Here is a 21,122-nt window from a genome sequence, read left to right as displayed (position 1 = left end):
TCCCTCTCTTCTGTCATTGCAAGACTGAGGAATTTGAGGAAATTGATTCTTGTTGTTGAGAGAAAAATTCTTTTGAAATGATTCTTAATTTCTTTAAAATAACTTCAAAATCGGAAAATTTTAACATTCTAAAGATCGAGATCTATAATTCTATGATAATAAAATTATAAAATCTAAAATTTTGAAATAAATTAATTATTTGAAAAATTATTATCACAATTATTATAATTATTCTAATAATTAATAAAATGTATAATCCAGAGAAATTATGTGTGTTCAAGATTTCATTTGAGAGAGCAGCATTTTCATGTGTTGCAACTTAATAGTTAATTCCAGCATCGGTGGCCATCGGTGGCCTTTGCGTTGATATTACTACTCGCAGTGGCCATCAAGGTATTAATAAATAAACAGTAATACTAAGTTCAAGTTAAGTTAGGAAGATGAATATAATTATATTAGGATGAAAATTAAATAAAATAAAGTTAAATAAAAGAGGATTATCACGAAATTTAATTCTTAATTATGTTGTTATTCTTCAAAATTTAATTTCACATATAATATTTGAATTATTAATGTACAATTCGTGTCTCAAAATAATTTTTTATGCAGGAAAATGTACTTTAGAGATGTGATTTTACTACTACTAGTTTCTGTATATGCCGACCTACTTTTTGGGAGAGGAAAAAAAAAAGAAGAAAAAATATATACGAGAAGTTAACAATTACTTTCTTTCGTGTTTCTATCTTTATTAAAAAAAAAAAAAAAACAATTATAGAAGCGTCCTAGTTTCTGAAAAAATGTTCGGTTTCTTTGTGCTTACACAATTGGTTTTTTACAATTTACAATTATAAAAATAAGATAAAATTATAACAATTTTATTATTAAATTTTACTTCATTATTTTTTTTTAATAACGATTAATATTAATAATATTAAAAAAAAAGATTTGTTGAATTAAATTTGTGAATTTAAAAAAATTCTCGACATGACAAACAATTTGATAATAGTTTAAAGGAAACCACAAACGTGCTGTGTCCTTAGGAAGAAGTTTCAGACTTTGTAACATGTTCTGTACCAAGCCACTGAACCAATTTCAATTAAATTTAAACTCGCTATTAATACTAGGTCAAGACTAGACTAAAAACTACTTTTATAAATCATTTGAAAAAAAGAAATTATTTAATTAATTCGAATTTATAAATAATTAAAGATAATTTTCTTCTTTTCGTTTCCATTAGATACCTCTTTTATATTGATTAGGATTATCCAAGATCCTCTCTGAATCGCAACCGAATTCGTAGGAACATATTGACAAGAGTCGAGGATTAAAGAAAGTTGGATTGCATCCGCTTTTTTCAATTACCATCGAACGTCAAGTAAGCAGCTTAGAAATTCGACGCGATTTCGTTCGGTCGATAATTGAATCTCAACTTATCGGTTGGAAAAGCAACTTTTCGCCGAGTTTGCACAACTCTCTTTCACCTTAAGGCACCTTATCAACAAGGCAAACTACAGAAGCTCCGTTTCATTCGTTTTCTCTTTCCTTTTTTTTTTTTTTTCCAATTTGAAATAAACTTCATCCTTGCATCCCACTTTTCTCGCTGTTTCCTTTGTGCAGCATGAATATGTATTAATAATTTCAAAACAAGTATCGTTAATACGATTTTGCAAAGAAACTTTATAACCTTTTATACTGGAAGTTTCAGATGGTGAGCGTTTCTTTTGTGGAATTTGAATCGAGTTGGATAATTAAAGATATGATGAATGATGTAAAGCAAGATTCCTGATTCTTAAATACTTTGATTTCATTCCATTCTAGAATTGTTGAATATTGTAAAGTTTTATTTATTTTTATTTGCTGTGTTACTTTATCTTAAATAATATATCTTGCAAATATATATATATATATATATATATAATTTATGGATAGTAATAATATATATAAAATACAAATTCCTATATTATTTTTAACAAATGCGAATTATGAAAAAAACTTTTTCGTACAGTTATATTTATTTCAAATAAGATTAAAATAAAATCAGGATTAACTATTTATTTTTTTAAATAAAAAAGACACGTGATTACTTCGAATTAACAAATAAATTCACGCGAAAAACAAAACGTAACAAAAAATAAAATTTATAGATAAAATAAAAATTTCTTCGAGGAGTTATTAAAGTTAAAAATTGTGTTAGAAACTAACTTCTGCCTCGTTAATGTCCCTTTCGCTTAATTAAATCATTCCATCCTTCAGCTTAAATATTTGAAATTTCAGTCGGGACCTAATTACGCTGAAAACAAAGCCAAGACGTGTAAATAAGACGTTTAACGAGACAATCTATTGTAATTAGCGACCATCTTCCTCGTGTCGGCGCGACAAAAACGTCAAGCCACATGCATGAAATCTCGCTTCCCTTCTCCTCATATTTGCACTCTATTAAATTAGAATTCCGTTTTTTACTTTCAACAATTTTTAGAAATCTGAAAAACTGATTTTATCGATTCTGTGCTTTCAAGTTTAAGCTCTTCCTTCCGCTTTGAAACTTACACCTGTCATTTCTGTTTATCAGACAATCTGTAAAATCTTCTCCAGATACACGTTTCACGCTAATAATATCAAACAATATAAAAAAATTCTCTTGTTGAATTAATAAATCACAATATCATAATATTGGAATGGAAATTCTAACGAATCTTTTTTTATCATCCTCATTTTTTCGAATATAATCGTAATTGATATAATAAATTCTACTCTCATGTGTGAACAATTAAAAAAAATTAAATTTTTTCCTCGTAATATTAATAACTATTACTAACAATAATTATTATAATATCCAATTCAACAAACAAAGCTTCGAATATCCAATCACCCGAAGAAATCCTACAAAATCCATCGAACTTGCTCAATCAGGCCGAATACCCAACCAACAACAACAAGCAACTTTCAACAAATCCTTCTCAATTCGAGGAGACCGCACCACCATCCATCTCCATCCAAATGGCAGGGAACATCCCGACTCGATAACTCCATTTCCATCCCCCAAATCATTTTATCGGCCCCGTCAAAGAAAAAAAAAATCGAGCAAGCAAATCGAAAAGAAAATGAAGAAAAAAAGGAGGGGAGAAATTTCGCGATCGCTATATTATTATTGTTATTTCGTATTCCAAATTAGGCCAATTACAGGAGAGGCGGAGGTCGATGGAGGATGGTTTTATCGTGACACTGGGTATATCTTTCCTCGATCGTTCGGAAGGGAGGCACAAAGGAGAGGAAAGAAAAAATGGAGGGGTGGGAGGGAGACGTCTCACTCGAGAGGTCGAGAACTTGGATACCACGGATGCAGACACATCGCGTGCATCCGGATCTTCTCGTGGATCACGCTATTGAGATGAGAATATCGTTAACCTTGCGGAGGTTGGGAAGGGGCGGTTTGGCCGCCTTTCATCCATCCTCGAGCATTCTCGTCCCGTGTAAATATTGCAATTTTTTTTTTTCTTCTTTCTTTTGTCAGGCGTCTTTTCGATAAGAAGAGAAGGTAGAATTAGGTTAGGAGGGGGAAAAAAGAAGGAGAGATTTGATAGAAACTTGATAAGAATTGTGGGAACACGATTATAGAAACGAGAAAAGATATGGATACGCGGGAAAGGGGGATGGAGATTATCGAGAGAGTGATTTGAGGTTCGAAACTTTGTCTCTTAGATCGTTGCTTCTCGATGGAAATTTTAATGAAACTGGAACGCGATGAGGAAACGCGATGCAGTGAATTATGGGCTATTGTTTTCGAAGAAGATTATATTATAAGTTGGAACATAACGAAGAAACCGTGCATTGAATTATGCACGTATGATTTAGGAAAGAGGATGAAGTATTTTGGTGCTTAGGTCGTTGACATTTGGTAGAAATGTGATAAAATTTATTACGTTGTATGTCCATATACATTTCAGAGATAAAAAGTAACGAACGCTCGTACATAAAAAATTATTTAATGAAAAATATTTTGTTTATCGCAATATTAATGGCACTAATCGATTTAAGCCATAATTGGAAGAAGGTCATGGGATCGTTGTGAGATAAAAAAAAATATATATATAGTTGGTAGAAAAGGGAGAAAATAAAAGATCTTGCGAGACCGAAGATAGATCTCTTCGAGAATGAAGAAAAAGCTTGGTAAAAGAACATCCATTTCTGAACGAATGTCTTCCATCATTTTGGGATGTACATTATCATATTTCTCGTGTCAGCTAGAAGCAATGCCTTCTGCTCTTAGCAAATTACAGGGATTTCCTTTTTCCCATCTCTTTCCGTTCAATTTATCTTTATTAAGAAAAATATTCGCCGTTCATTCTTGTTAGTAAACTTTTCTTTCACAGTGAATATTTTTCTTCATTAAACGAATAATTTACAGTATCTGATAAACGATTTTTTTATCTAATTAGGTTAATATAAATGCAAATAATAAATAAATAAGAAATGACGATGATAATAATTAAGAATAATACTGAATAATCATTAATTGAACCATTAAACAATTGATAGATAATTAGATTATAGATTTTTATGCAGCTAAAACGTATTCAAATAATATATTAAAAGAAAACATGATACAAATATCATTAAAATCTATTCAAAAGATAGAGGGAACCATATTCTTTAAGTCTTTTTTTGTTTCAATTCGATATCTTAATCGGTTGCTGAGATATAAGAGCTCAATCTGTCCATAGCGTTTAACGCAGAGATTATGAATGGCATATTTTCCTGGAAATGCATATTATGTTCTTTCCAGGAATGGTGTATTATATTTTTCCAGGAATCGCGTCTGTCACTTGTCTGCAATTTGAAATAGATTAGTGAGAGACAAGGTAAAAACGAGAAACGAGAATAAGTGACAAGGATGGAGATAGATAAACGATTAAAAAATTACTCTTTCCTTTACACGACGATATCTCGAAAACCGGAAGTCGTGTCGAGATAAATAAAACAACATTTCAAAGGAGAAGGTTCTGCGCTTCTAATGGTCTTTCATTCGTTGACCGGAAATCATTATCTTCGGAGTTATGGTGGTTCAAAATTTCAAATTTTAATCGAGTCTAATCGGATTTAAAACTTATCTTTTCTTTACAGGACGATATCTCGGAAACCGGAAGTCATATCGAAATAAATCAAAAAGTATTTTAAAGAGTAAAATTTCGCATTTCTAATGGGATTTGATTCGTTGACCGGAAGTTACTATTTTCGCACTTATAACGATGTAAAGTTATTCTAATTTTAATACGTTTTTAATAGAGTTTTGCTTGTATTTAGATATTTTAGTCAATTTTTAATCGTCGATAATTCTATTTAAAAAAAATTCTCATTAAACGTATAACGTAGAACTTCTTATTACAATATCTTCGATAGATTTCTGCAAGTTTAAATTGAATTCCAAAATATCTGTTTTACGAAAATGGAGTGGAAACTTCCAAAGTGGCTTGTTTTCGTGGAAATCTTCAGCTATTTAGTAATATCGGTTTGGGAGAACAACATGATTATGCAGATACATGACAAACATAGTGAGAAGCATTCTCATCGTAATGCTATTACACGATTATCAGGTATCCGCCAATGCTAATCAAGGCATCTGTTTCGATCACTACACCTCATTCTGCTAGTGTTCTCAGAATGCAAATAGTATATTCAGACATGCGATACAATGTATAAAGCTCCTCTCCATCCATATATATTTTGAAAATTAAAATTATTTACAAACGTGCCCAATGCGTCCCATTCTTCTCAGAATATCTATATTTCTTTATTCTTGTTCATCTAAATTTTTATAATCGTTAAAAATTAGAATTTAGAAAAAAAAAATTTTAAAAATAAGAGAAGAGAATTAAATAATACAAACAATACAATACAAAATATAAAATTTTAATAAATTTCCTTTTTCTCGAACGAAAATATTGATAATATAAAATTAACAGCTAAGGGGAAAGAAGTAATTATATATTTTTTTTTCTAAAAACAACTCGAATGACGCAATTAACTGGAACACCCTACCTGTAACGTTCTGGCCGCTTCCGGTAAACGAGAATCGATGTAACGAGCAAGACGCAATCTCGATGTAATTTACATTATTCATCGATATCGTTACAAATGAATCTCATCGCATGTCGAAATAAATATTGATCCATTCCAATCTAATTTTCATAATAATGTTGTTCTTTTATTCATGCGACAACATTTCCATGTCATTATATGACTTTTCATTTCAATAAAATTTTCATTTTATTCGTTATTTTATCTGTTACTTTTTCTTTTTTTTTTATCTTAAATTGATTATCATATTATTCTGTGTTATTTTAAGGTTCACAATTTTTAACGATATTCAGTCAGATATCTTATATTATCCAAGACTTCGATAATATTTAAAAATTTCTCATAATTCTAATACTTATAAACAGAGATATATCTCTTTTCTATATTTTCGTACAAGAAACAAACTACCTATACTATTCTTCAGTAAAATTTTCATTCATTTTCAATTCTTCAAAAAATTTTTCATTCAAATTTATGATTTCTTTCCTATTTTACTACAAAGGAATGAAGACAAAGTCAACGATAATCAACGATAATTGAATTTTACAATCTTGTATTACAAGTCTCCTTCTTCCAAGGTAAAAGAAAAAAATGGAATTCGTAGTATGCGGCGTGAAAGTATTTCAAGACGAATGATTTTAATAGGAACCAACCGTTCCAACCGAATCCTCTGTGCATTCTGAAAATTTAGAAACTTGCATACACCATTAATAATTCCAGGTACGCGCAATTCCCTTCATCACACGGCCAGTTCCACGTAATCGATTGCAAATTACTCGTGAGCGAGTTTAACGATCGAGTAAATCTTCCAGCATGATAACTGGTACCACGATAATACCCTTCGTTGCCATTCCCATAGGGTGGATAGGATTGAAGCGATAGCAATAGTTGGAAGCAATGATGATAGTGATATTAGTAAGAGTAATAGCGAAGTTATTAGTAGCCAGGAATGGTGATGATAGTGGTTGAAACGAGGTGCAAAATGGTAGGGTAAAACTATTTGCCGCTTAAGATCCTTCACTATTCCACATTCAGAATTCTGTCTGTTGTAATATATACAGAATGATTATCGTTTCTTTTAGAGGCATCATTCGTTTGAAGAAATGTTTTTGGACGAATCTTTAAAATAATTTTTAAATAATCTAAAAAACACAATTCACTTAATTTTTAAAAGCTATGAATGCTTTTCTTCCAATATAAATTATACTGTTATTGCTTCATTCTATATCTAACCATACTGAAATGAAATTCGAGTAAATGATTAATTAAAAACTCCAATTTAATTGACCAAAGCGATTGTTCACCAAAATATTCCCATTAAATAATTATCTACTCCTTTATCCTTTTATTTCCAATTTATACTATCTTGAGTATCATCTCGATTTCAATTCATCCAATTTTAAAAATTCCTCACATCGCTCTCAAAAATTATTTTTAAATAATCACTGCATCGATCACGAATCGCATTTGTTCAACAAATCGAAGTGTTCAATTGTCAAATTATTCGATTCTCGAAAAGGAGAGAAAAAAAAGGGAGAGAGAAAGACTTACCACCATGTCAGAGCCACTCTTGGAGGCGTCGCTGACGGCGGAGGGGCTCCTTTCGACAACGAGGCCTCCAGGTACCGGGGTCGAGGTCGGCGGTGTCGGTGTCGGCGTTGCCGCCGAGGCGGTGCTCGCCGGTTGGCTGGACTTGGGGGTCGGTGCCGGTGTGACGACGGACGACGTGGACACCGATTGATCCTTGTCGGAGCTGCCCTGGTTCGTTGTCCCGCCGACAACGCCGCCGATGATGGACACACCTGCTCCCGCGGCCGCTGTCGAACTCGATGCTCCGGACAACTCATCCGTCGGCAAAGAGCTCCCAACGTCTTCTCGTTGAATAATAATAAAAATAAGGAGAAGAAGAAGATCGATAAAATGAATTTAATAATATTTTTCTTTAAAAATTGTTGTTGTTGTTGTTGCGTTTTTAATTAAAAGTAAGTTGCATAAGAATTGATAACATTTTTGAGTGAAATTTATTTGGAGAAGATTGTGAAAAGATTTCTAAATTTTTGGGCGATAAGGACAATAATAGAGGATTTTGAAATGAAAATTTTATTTGTTGTTGGAAATTAAGAAGAGGAAGAAGGTTTAATTCGAATTATTAAATCTTTCTCTCATTTTCTGGCAAGCGATTTATGTCAGCAAAGTGATAAGGAGGATATGTGTGTATACATTTTATGAGATTTTCTAATGGAAGGAAGAATCTTTAGGCAACAGGTATTAGGTGCTCGCCACTTGAGGATACGAGAAAAGGTGGAAAAAAGTGAAAAGAAGTTTTGAAGAGTTTTGTAATTTTTTTCCGCAAGCCAACTTTCCCGGCAAAAAATTACCTGGGAGATTGCCCGATGATAATAAAGGGAACGTGATTTCGATTCTCAAAACTTCTCCACCAAGTGTAGGGACACGAAGGAAACATGGCGGACGAGTTGGAAAAACTTTGTAAATTTTCTTTGCAATAATTTAAGGACTCGTCGAATTGGAAACTTTAAATAACTGATTAACGTTCGTAAAAAAACAAAGAACAAGATTAATTGCGATGGAATCGTTAAACCGAATTATCTAACGCGAAAGAAAATGGCGGATTATATTTATTTAAAAAGCAAGAAACTTTGATGATGTGATTTCTCTTATCACTTTTCTTCTTCGTTTTTTATTTCTAAATTATTTTTTTTACAAAGAATTTTGTAAAAATTAAAAAAGATTTATCTCGATTTTGACACATTTTCCAATAATAAATAATTAATACTATAAATATCTTTGTATCAACGAATATCAAGATAAAAATATCGAACAAATAATTTCTATTTGATTTATCTTTTTCCTAAACTAATTTTAAAAAAAAAGTAAAGTTTATTCTACATATGAAAAAACATCCATCAAAATAAATCAAAAAACACCATTACTACTTGAATTAAAGAATCGAATCCAATCCAGCGAGTCGGACAAAATGGAAACTATTACCAGAAAACGAACAAACATTCGTTTCTCTGTACACATATTCCATTCTTTTACATGCTCTATTCGATATTCGTTCCAATCGAGAATGAATTAACAAATAACAAAAATTGACTCTCTTTTATTTATTCTCTCTCGAGACTGATTGCAACATGGGAAAAGAAACAAAGGAAGAGGAGGAAGAGGAGAAAAAAAAAGAAAAAAGAAAAACAGAAGAGCAAACAAGAAGTTTTTGAAACGAGAAGAAAAAGGAAACAAAGTCGCGGAAAGTTGGTTGGTTCCTTCTTTCTTTTCCAAGTCTTTTTTGTTTTCCTTTTTTTTTTTCTTTTTTGTACATCCACGGTCGAGTGAAAAATTTCAAACGAACCTCGGATAAACTAAAAGCGAAGAGCAAAGTAAATTAATGGCATAAAATGGCTTAATTAATTGAAACGTACGTACGTTTCTCAACGTACATACCTCTTGCCAGAAATGAATCGAGATACTACATACTTTCGATTAATTAATCGATCGGTCTTGTTTGTATTTCCTCTTCGATTTTATCTCTATCTTTCGTTGCTGTTTGTTCCATTACTAGCGCACCACGATTACCCCTCGATAATGGGGATGAAAAAATTCTCCTCTCGATTTTATTTATTTCTCTATCGATTTATTAGATTGGTCATGTGGTTAAAATTGATTGCAAAAGAAAAGGAGGAGAACGAAAAATCTTTAATCGAATTGAAAATGAAGAGATTTTAATCAATTTTATTCTTTGCTTAACCATTGATTCATTAAATTAAAACGTTATATATTTTAATTCGATGAATCGATTAATTCTATTTGGTTTTTTTTTTCTCTATCGATTTATTTGATTAATATAATTTATTTGAAAAGAAATGAAAGAAAATACGATTTTACGTTTCCTTAATTTGATCTAATCATAATTGATTATTGTAACACGTTAAAAATTTTAATGTCATTCCTATCCATTACAATTGTCACGATTAATTTAATTAAAAAAAGAGAAAGAAATCATAAATTTTAATCGAATTGAAATACAATTAAAATACTATTAAAATAATCTATCATTTCGTCAATTTATTCAATTACAAGCCATCAATTTTAGTAAAACTTTATTAAATTAATAAAATTATTAAAAAAAAAAGAAGAAAAAAAAGAAAAGAGTAGAATTATAAGAGAAAAGGTTTCAAAACTTTTAATCGAATTAAAATGTGATTAATTATTTAATGACATCGAAGTTACCCTCCATCATACTCCATTTCATTATTTACAAAAATTTGCAATTTGCCTTCATACACATCATGATTAATCTAATTTACTGATGCACGTGTCGTTTCTCCATCGCTTAGTTATTCGAAACTTCTACGTACTCTGGAGCCTTGGCTTGATACTTTGGACACCGTGTATCATATTCAAAAGTTCATGGTTAATTTAATTACCATCGTTTACCGAACTAATTTAATATTAATCAAGGAAACAATGAAGCGAACAAACGTAGTAGACAACGTTTATAACGTTTAGAATCGACAGATGTTTGAAAGAATTATAGTAGAAGGAAGATAAATGAGATTTAACTGTAAATTAATTAAATGAGTAATGACAGATGTTTCAAAGAATGGAAAAGCAATAATTAAACAGATTGTAATAGTAATAGAATCAATAGTGGAGAGATAAATATGGTATAAAGTTGTATTGGATAAAAACAGATAAAGATTTTTAATTGTAAGTAATTTTAAATGAGTTATTGAATAATATATAGTGACAGATGTTTCGAAGAATTATGGTAGTATGGAGAGAGAAAGTAAAAATTGAAGTGATGGAACTGTAGTGATGGAAAGTTGTATTGGATAGAATTGGCAATGACAGATGTTTCGAAGAATGTGCAGTAGTATAGATAGAAGATAAACGAGACTCGATATATTAGGAATAGTTATATTTTTTGGTGGAAGATTGAAATTTGCATTGAAATTATACATTTTCACTAATTGTAATTGATATAATAAATTTTTCCGGGGAAGGAAATAGACTAAAGGGATTTTATTTTTTGACATAATCGCAATTTTTGAAAATATATATTGCATCTTTGTGAAAATCTGGGCAAAATATTTCGTACTAAATTCTGATTTTTTTAACGAAGAATTTGATGGAAATTTTTGGGGAAAAAATGATCATCCGTGCAAAAATTCTGCATGAAAAAATTTTGACGAACAGTATATCTGAAAATATCGATATTACATTTTGTTTTTTTTACAATTCAAATTTGTAAAATAAAATTTTATTCAAAAGAGAAGGAAATTTCCATTTTTCTAAAAAAAAAAAAAATGAACTGTGCACAATACAGATTTAGCGATAAAAAAATTAGATTAGAGGATAAGATCAAAAAAAGGCCAATGAGGAGTAAAAAGTTGAATTCAAATTACCTTGAGTGCTTCTTGCTACGACCAACTCAACCAGACCACGTGCCTTCTGGAGGATTGAGATTGCCTGTTCATGAGAGATATTCGAATCTAATGGTTGTCCATCTATCGCCAATATCTGATCTCCCTCTACCAATCGGCCATCGCTGAAACAGAACAATTTTAAATTGTCAGTAAAATACACAGATTTTTTTTTTTGTTTATTATAAATTTTCACAGGAAAGCTTAATAATTATTTATTCTTAATAATTATTCTTAATAATTCTCACTTTCTCATCGAAGAAAAGAAACGAAAATTAGAATTTCTTATTTATTATAAATTTTCATGAAGATTTCGTACACTTTTAATAATATTTCTACGAGAATTTAGGAATTTTTTTTACTTCGATGATTATTTTTTTAATTAAAAGACAGAAACGTAATATGTTTTACAAATAAAAAAAGGAAGGAATTAAAATAAATTTTCATGAGAATTTCCCATATTTCAAGGAATTATTCCTACTTAATAATTTTTTGCCTCTTAATATTTTTAATTGAAACGTATTTCAATGAATCTCGATCAATTTGCATTGCAGAGAAGAAATGGTATGTAAATGCGGCAGGTTTAAACCGTGACTATCTCAATTAGCCCGGTTTAATAGAATCTAATGGATCCGGGTATGTATTAATGGTTCGATTCGATGAAATTCTATTTAATAGAAAACCGGACGCCGAGAGTGATATTAAATTTCTCTCTATCAACATATGGCCCCTTTGCATTCCTCGCAATAACTTCGTTTAATCTTCGATATTCCAATAAAAAACCATTTTATTATTTTATCATATTGAACTCGATCACATCAATGTCGTGCTTTTTATTTATTTATCGAATTCGAGGAATTACAAAAAAATATTACTGATACCATTCATTTTGAAATAATTTCTATTCGTTTTTTAAGTAAATCATATTGAATATAGAAAATTATAGAGTTTCGATTAGAGGAAGGATCATCTTCTGCTTCCATTTCTCGTTTTCGTAACTATTTCTTTCGAATTTTATTTTTTATTTTAAGCAAACAAATTATCAATGAGGGAAGAAAAATTATTTTTTTTCTTCCATCCAATATTTCATCTTGATGTTTTCGTAATTATTTTTATTTTTAATTTTCCACGATTGTGATTTCCACGCCGCGTATTTTAAATTTCGAATAATAAAATAAAAACAAACGAAGAAACGAAAAAAAGATACGTTAATTATCTTTAACTGGGATAATTTTATATATTATAGGATTTATATTCGGAAAGGCGCACCTGCGCGAATGGAACCGCGATTTTTGGCCGAGTTCCAAAAAACTCGTACACTGTCAGAAATCACCTGACGGTCCGTCTTGTCACGTTGATTTTCGCTTTTGAGCTTCAAATCTCATGACAGATTGCGACCGACCGCGTGACAGAGCAGGCACATACTGGGATCTCTGTTATCGGAATCCTTCACTGTCCAAACATTCTGTTATCTAAACGTTTTTTCTTTTTTTTTTTTTTTTTTTATTCTCTCCCTTTACTCTCTACGTTTTGTCCCTTCCTCTTTGAAATGGAAAACGTGAAAACACACACAATGTGCAGCAACAGTGTGCCTTCTCCCCCTATCGTACGTGGTTACGGTAATTCACTTTTGGCAGGTAATAAGATTATTGGAAAATATGGAGTGACGTTGGTGGAGAATGAACTGGAAATGATATAATTATAATTCAGATAAAATGGTAATTAAACGAAGAGTGTAATATAATTTAACCTGTTTATTTTTTTTTTTTAATTTTATTAAATTTTTAATAAAATAAAATTTTAATTTTATTAAATAATTTCCATTTGAATTTATATCATCCTTCAATAATAATTTTAATTCGAGCACATTTTATTTTACATTAAAATAATTGTTTGATATCCTTGTTTATTCTAATATTTTTATTTCGAACAAAAGGTAAAAACATAGTAATCAAAATTATGATTAGAATCATATCATCTATATTCTTCATTATTTATAATCGAGAAAGTGGATCAAGAATTTAACACGAGTTAAATTTATAGAAATCGTGATCATCCTTGTGATCGTCCATCATGATAAACGGGTGGATTCTCGCGGGGGAGGTTGAAAGCTGGTAAAGGGCTATTTAGTAGGCCAGATAGCGGTTGCGTTACCTAATTTCCGCCAAAGCAAATTTCCACCTGGAGGATCTGGTAACGACACACCACTCCAACGATCGTCGTTAAACCCATGCTCCGAATTTTGGTACGGATCAAAGGGACAACGATCCGTGACACGATTCCCCCTTGTGTTACAGATTTGCATTCCATGCCTGCTTTCAGGTGCATCCGAAGTCATTAATGCCATTAGGCTTCCACAATTTAATTCCAATTTCGACGGGAAACTTGTCTTTAATCCTATCGTAATTTTCAAATCATTTCATTTCGTGTAAGTTCGATGTATAAAATTACATGATAAATCAAATCAAAAGTAGATTAAGTAGATTTGATTTTGAAAGAATTTATTTCGATACTTGATCCTCTTGTTCCTTAGCTTCTTTAAAAACTTGAGACATAATATATAAATTAGAAATGGAATTATAAAGTTCAGAAGAAAATTAATGTTTAATGTTAAAGAAATTATCGAAAGTATTATTCCTTCTATTTTGAGAAATTGTGAGAGAGAATTTTATAATAATAAATTTCTAAAGAGATATTTCAAAGTTCGTCACTCTCTTTCATCGAGAAATAATACGTATTCACAACCCACGCATACGAAATAAATACACTAAATAAATACACCCGGGCTTAACAGTCTTGACATCGAAATTCTCTTCTCCAAACTGAATCAAAAAAGATCAAAAACCCAAATTTGAGTGACCCTCTTTCAAGTCAACTACTCTACTGCCGGATGCACTCTCTGGATGTGAAAATAAATACATCCACATCAAAGGCGATCACGCTTGCTTTCGTTTCATTTTCAAAGAATCAAATCGGATGCAAAATACTACATCGAAAGCAATCTTTCGAAATAAATTTAAAACTACGTTTTTTTCTTCAAATTTCTCCACTTTATCAAACATTATCGTAACGATAATCAAAAGTGAAGAAAATTGACATAACGAAGATATTTTATTTTCGTGTAAAAGAGAGAAAGAAAGAGAATCCTTCTTTGTGTCGCAACAAGGGTGAGAGAAAGAAAGAAAGGAGACTAATGCGCGACCCTTCGGTCGCGACACGTAAATTATGAATGCCAGGAATATTGCGAGACAAGTTTTTTTTTTCGACCGTGGAGGGTGCTTTCAATGGTGTAGAGAAACGAGTGGACGATGGTGGTAGACGATACTAAAGAGTTTCAAGACTAAGTCTGCCTAAGCATAGAGTAGTTCTACTTAGAGTCTTATTGACTCTAAAACGTGACTGATTATAAGAAATTAGATACGATCGATTTTCATTGAGTGATTTTGAATATAATTGAACTGTAATTATTTTGATTTGACGAATTATTAAAATTTTTCTTCGTTAAAAAAAATTATATTATTAATTTTTTAAGATAAATATTTGACAATTTTTATTTAATCAAAAGTTCGTTCGAAAAATTGTATAAAAAATTTGAAGATAGGTTGAATCGAATCAACTAATAAAATAAAATCGATTAAAAATTCAAATGAACGACGAAACGGAATTTATTAACAAGATTTTATATTTCATATGTCAATTTCATCTGGTAAATTCTTATTGATCATAAATTTTATAACAGCGTAAATATTATATCGAGTTTCATATGACAAATGAATAATTGTGCATTTTCCTCTGTGAGAATATATTACTATCCGCGCTTCGAAACCGCCAATTACGTAAATGACATCATCGAGAAGAATTCAACAACGAATTTCAACGATGTGATTGATTTAAATCAATCCCAATATTGAGAGAGAGGTAACAATGCATCGGATGATTAAATCTGTACTTTTTTTCCAGAGAAATATTGCGAAATTGGCGATCAATGGTCACACAATTTAAGAAAAATAAAGAATTTTTACTTCTGATATCCTAGATAAATCCAAAATCCTAAAGATAAATACATATAATCGCGGAGAAACTTTCCAAAATTGATAATTGCTTCGAAAATTGCTTACCTATTTGTTAAGTATTCTCTTCCATTTTATTTCTATTTGCATCAACTTTTAAGAAAAGTGAAAAATTCTGCTTCTGAAATACTGTTTCGAGCAATCTTGAAACATCGAACACCCTTTCTTGATCTCATGTTTACCTTGAAACAATTCCACTCCTAACAAGTCTCGTCACGAAACGCAATTTGAAAACATTTGGAATGATCGAGTTAAATTGACCATCCTGTATATCCCAGAAATTTATATCCCAACACTTGTATGTCAATTCAATTACGTATTCGTCATGTTTTAATCGTGGAGAGCGTATGGTAATCAAACACATATGTAATAATTCATATGTTAACTAGTCAACGTTCCAACCTAATCCAAACGTGAACATTGATTACATGGATTTGACGTGTTGATATATGGTATATATAGACAATACGTACTAAGTTAATTGTTGCAGTTGAATTATTGTTAACAAGAGAAATTTTGATCATTTATATATTTCAATTTTTGAAAGATTGAAAGAAAGATTGAGAAAAATTTCAAGATATAATTGATAAAAATTTAAATTTTTCTAATTACGAAAATTTCATTTTAAAATCTTTATTCCATTGTAAAATGTAAAAAAAAATCTCGTGTCTCTTTTCACATATTTGGATGATAAAGTTGGATAAGCGAAGCTTTGAAATGGTGCGATTCAAATATAGTATTGTACGACGTTTTCACATCGACAGCTCCATCTAAAGCTACCACTTGCGGATTTCTGATTCCTTTGGAATATTCTAAGAATTTGATGAACGTCTTCCTCTTCGAGGATACATTGGCATTTGTCCATTTATCCGTATATTTCTTTCACATTGTCACTTGGAAAAATTCCACGTTTCCTCTTGTATTTCCTTTTATACCATTACTATTATTATCTTTAAGTAACAATAATAATTCAAGTTTAAACTTTATTTAAACTAATTTTAAATGAGATGTCACCAATTATTATTTACAATAAGTTATATGGAAAAAGATAAAAATTACATATTTCAGAAATTAACACTCGATCAATTTTTTCTATTTCCAGAATAAAGACGATTATTTATTTCAACGTGAAAATTTTTCAATTCCATCAGAGTTACCCTTAAATACATATATATATCCTTAAGAAAACACTCCACTATGGAAACTCTTCGAGTGATAAATTATTTCCCGCCAATGATTCAGCACGAATTCTGTTCCACCACCGCAAAGTAGAAACCGGAAGGAAAGCTTCAGAAACGTCCAGTGTTCAACTGGAAACAATTTTCGAGAATTTGACTACTAGTTATCAGCAATAGCTCTCGTGGTTGAGTGACCACAGGATGGACGTGCGAGCAATTAAGAGAGAAAAAAAAAGAAGAAATTTTTAGAATCAATTGTAAATATAATTATAAAATGGCCTGGCATTATTGCCCAATCATTCATTGTTTGATTATCAAAAAATACTTTTTGAAAAAGTGGAAGGAAAGTGTTGTTTACACAGACAAATATAAAAATTTTATGAAACAAGTGTTGAACACCAATTTATTTTACAAAATTTTGTTATAAGAATTATTTTAAAATTTTAAGATTCAAAAAATTTCTTTTCTGAATTGTCAGCGTGTGTGTATGTATATTTTCAAGTTTTCTTTCAAATTTTCTAAAAAAGAAAGTCATTTCTATTTATTAAATTCATCTGATATTAATTAGATTTGAAATAAGAATTATAAAATGAAATAAGTGTATGATGTTAGTTGTTGATGCAATAATTAAAAAAAAAAAAAAAAAAAAAGGAATGATGAATATGAATTGGTTTCGCAATCAAATTTAATCTTCACTCATCAAAACCGATCTGTTATTACCGGCGAGAGTTCAATTTAATCGAAAATTCTTTCTGATCGTAAAAGGTTTGTGCAAACGTTTGCGGTATCGATTTGTCTGTGTATGTCGAATATTAAAGTACTTTTGCTCGATTCGAACGATCCTAACTTTTATTTTAAAAATTACTGAAAAACTTTGCCGTTCAATATTATATCTAAAACGAATTATTTAAATTATCTCTACGAAAAATTCTGCATTATCATCGAATAAATAAAAATCTCTTCGATATTAAAAAAAAAAAAAATTCCATAATTTAATCTCTGATGTAAAACTAACAATAAATCACTCGACACGAGTATCATAAATTTTATTCACTATAACAAAATATATACTTTTTCTTAACACTTTGAGAAAGAATGAAACGTCATATCCCTCGAGAGAAGCAAAACAGGAATTACGCTACCTAGAAACAACGCGCCGCTCGATATTGTGCCAGGATGATCCATCATCGTCCATAATTTAATATGACAACATAATGCACCGCTTATAGTGATATCAAACTACGAAACGTCTGTCCTTAATCCTTCTCGAGCGACACTGCTCCTTCGATGAATATCGTTTTTCCGATAAATCATCCTCGTGAACTTCGTTTCGTATCTATGATGGCCATTTCTCATCGAGATTTCTGAATTTACATGGTGGGAAATCGTGTTTTCGAAATGAATATTGAATATATTGGATATTTATTATAATTTTTTCCTTTTTTTTTTTACAATTATTGCACGATCGATATGACATTAATTTCCATTTTTTTAATGAAAAGAGAAAGATAATTTCATCCCTTAAAAATATTTTTAAAATTTTGTAATAAAGATAATTTATAATTCAATGAATAGGATCAACCTATATTTAAATTTCTATAATAATTTGAATTTCTGATTAATCTTAATTTAATAGAAATGAAATTCGTTGCTTCTTCGTATTCGATAGAGATCGCTTTTTCACTTCAAATCAAAAAGACAAATACTTCACTATTCGTGTAAAAGATTGTTAAATATTTGTGAACCATTCGAATATTCGATGAAAACAGGATTCGTTGATATTTGTTACTGCGTTTACTAACATCAAAACAAAGTTCATTGTTTGTACGTGTTCACTGTAAACTTAAGACTATCGCTCTCTGTATCCGCGAAAATCGACGACATTTAAACTAAATTTAACATTTAAACTAAATTGGAACGCTTGAAAGCAGACCGATATTCAATAGAAATTTCGTCACTGATAATCTCAAATGTTTGTGCGCAAAGATTTGTATGCATACTAGATTTAAACTATATTAAAACGTTTAATATTTATTACAAACATTAAATAATAATTGTAACAATTTATCAACGTCTAAACTATCTATTTTTAAAAAAATAATGACGGTTTTTTACCAACAGACAGTAATACGATAATTTCAATCATAAGTAACTAGAGTAACTAGAGAAATAATAAAACTAGAACACATAACTATAACCTTAAAACACTTGAAAACAGATTCTTATTCAAATCGATAGAAATTATTAACTAAGTCGCAATTTCTGAAGTGTTTACATAAAATGATTCATACATGTACGATATTTAAACTAGACTAAAATAAAGTAGATCTTTAATACAGATTCTTATTCAAATAAATAGAAATTCGTCACTAACATTTTCAAATATTTACACAGAAAGATTTGCACGTGTGCATAACGGAATCTTAATTTATCTATAAATCGTGAAACGATTGATTTCTGAAACGAAGTATCAGACTAGAGGAAACAAAGTGATGAGTGTCGTGCGTTTAATTCGACGATGCATAAACGCTTCACTGACACGAATACTCTGAGCGAAAATCATCTATACATAGATATCGTCTATATTCTAGAAATCCTTGATGCCTATTCCCATTTCTTGTGTCCCACGAGCAAAGATTAAAGTGTCTGGAAAGTTGGTTAGTCCCATGAGACGCCGAGGGTAGAGATCAACAGTGTTTATCGGCCCAAGTTTTTACCAATATCCTCCTGTACTCTCGATTAGCCTTTTCAGTGAATAAATAAGTGTGAATAGATAAGAGTGAATAAATAATTCTGATATTTTGAAAAATGGAAAATTACAAATTAAAAAAAGAAGAAGAAGAAAAAGCAAAAGAAAGATAACCACTACATTCTTTAATTCAAAAACGAAGAAAGCGTAAAAAAAATAATCGAATATAGAGGCGAAAATAATATTACAAAGAAATTTATTCTTTCTAAACTAATGAACATGGTTATCGTAGGTGTAGGGATGACCAATTTGCGCTGGATTAGACGTAAAGTTGCACACGGTCGATACATCGTACAGAAGCATACTCGATTGGTTTACACAGCCGGTTTGGAAATAATTAGTACGAAACCGATCATGGAAATAATTAATCGTGCCGCAGTACGATCTGCCGCATTCCCCCATATATTATACGTGTGCGTGTAAGTCAATCAAACTAATTCTGGGATATCAGTCGGTTATTAAACAAAGATCGATGTACTTTTCATTGATCACTTTTAATTGAGTTTGTTATCACGTTTCCTACAGAATGTGACGTTCATTTTTTTTGTTATTAAGAAGTAGTAGAGGGTAATTTTTTTTCAATCGATTCAATACTTGAATAAATTAAGATACCGTATATAAGATAACGAAATCAAAATATTAAAGATTGAATTTAGCAGCAAAATTGAATAATTTTTTTTATAATAAGACTATTTTTTTTTTTTTGATTATCAAATTTATCGAAAAGGTGGAGTATTATAATTACAATTTATTTTTTAGATTTAATGAGATCAGAGATCAATTTTAAGGGAACCTCTTCTATATTAATTTTCCAATTAGTAAAATAGAGTGAAAATATTATACCAACGATATAACAGTCACAAAAAATATGAAAAATTTTCAATTATTGAAATTCGGCCAAAATTATGAACAATATAAAGTTAAAAAAAAGAAAAGAAATAAAAAGTGCAAAAATTAAGAGACGAAAAGCAAACTTTTATTTCTCGACACCAATAATCAATAAAATATAAATACAGAATAAATTTCGTTATAAATTATCAACAAAAATATCACATAAATTATCACCAAAATTTCATTCCACTCTCAAAATAAGTTTCAAAAAACTTTCAAAAATAATTTAATAAACTAATTTAATATTATGAAAATTAAATTCATAAGTTTCAATTAGATAGAATTTTCAATCTAATTTCAAAAACAAACCAAAAAATCTAAAATTGAATTATCCAAATTCGAAATAACACAAATATGCAAATTCATCGTAAATTAACATAGAAAACAACACCATAATTTTCCTTTCATCGAATCGTTTCCAATTTCTCGCGATCATCATTCACGAATAAATGATAATCCTTTACGAACTGTTGTTACAGCCACGTCCAATCAAAAGTCGAGATTTTTATCTCGAGCCACCCTTGGCCAGAATGCTCGCCTACGGGGGAGCACACGTTGATACAAGAAGAAAGGGAGGGGAACACGACGTGTGAGCAAAGACGACGATGAAGGAAGAAAAGAATATGGAATATTTAAAGGGGATACAAGGATGAAGGGAAGAGGAAAAGAGAGCGTGACCAAATGAATAAAGGAAGAGAAAGAAGATTTATTGCCG

The 21,122-nt window shown here is 30.3% G+C and overlaps 1 protein-coding gene across 6 annotated transcripts in view; it reads right to left on the bottom strand.

Annotated features, from left to right (window-relative positions):
- The window catches only part of LOC122716317 (inaD-like protein), a 113,852-nt gene that overhangs the window by 58,437 nt on the left and 34,293 nt on the right, over positions 1-21,122 (bottom strand). For 4 of the 6 annotated variants that reach the window (XM_043939280.1, XM_043939281.1, XM_043939283.1 and 1 more), the window contains 2 exons: positions 11,502-11,644; positions 7,627-7,946 (listed from right to left, as the gene is read on the bottom strand). In XM_043939280.1, coding sequence (XP_043795215.1) covers positions 7,627-7,946; positions 11,502-11,644 — 463 coding nt within the window. Of the gene's footprint in view, positions 1-7,626; positions 7,947-11,501; positions 11,645-13,673; positions 13,706-20,798; positions 20,831-21,122 lie in introns of those variants that run through there. The other 2 variants (XM_043939282.1, XM_043939284.1) reach the window with 2 other exon arrangements.

This window comes from Apis laboriosa, unplaced genomic scaffold, assembly GCF_014066325.1.
Source record: "Apis laboriosa isolate Shangri-la unplaced genomic scaffold, ASM1406632v1 scaffold43_cov150, whole genome shotgun sequence".
NCBI classification, from domain to species: domain Eukaryota; kingdom Metazoa; phylum Arthropoda; class Insecta; order Hymenoptera; family Apidae; genus Apis; species Apis laboriosa.
The sequence above is the reverse complement of the archived record's forward strand: the minus strand, read 5'-3'. Positions and strand labels throughout refer to the sequence as shown.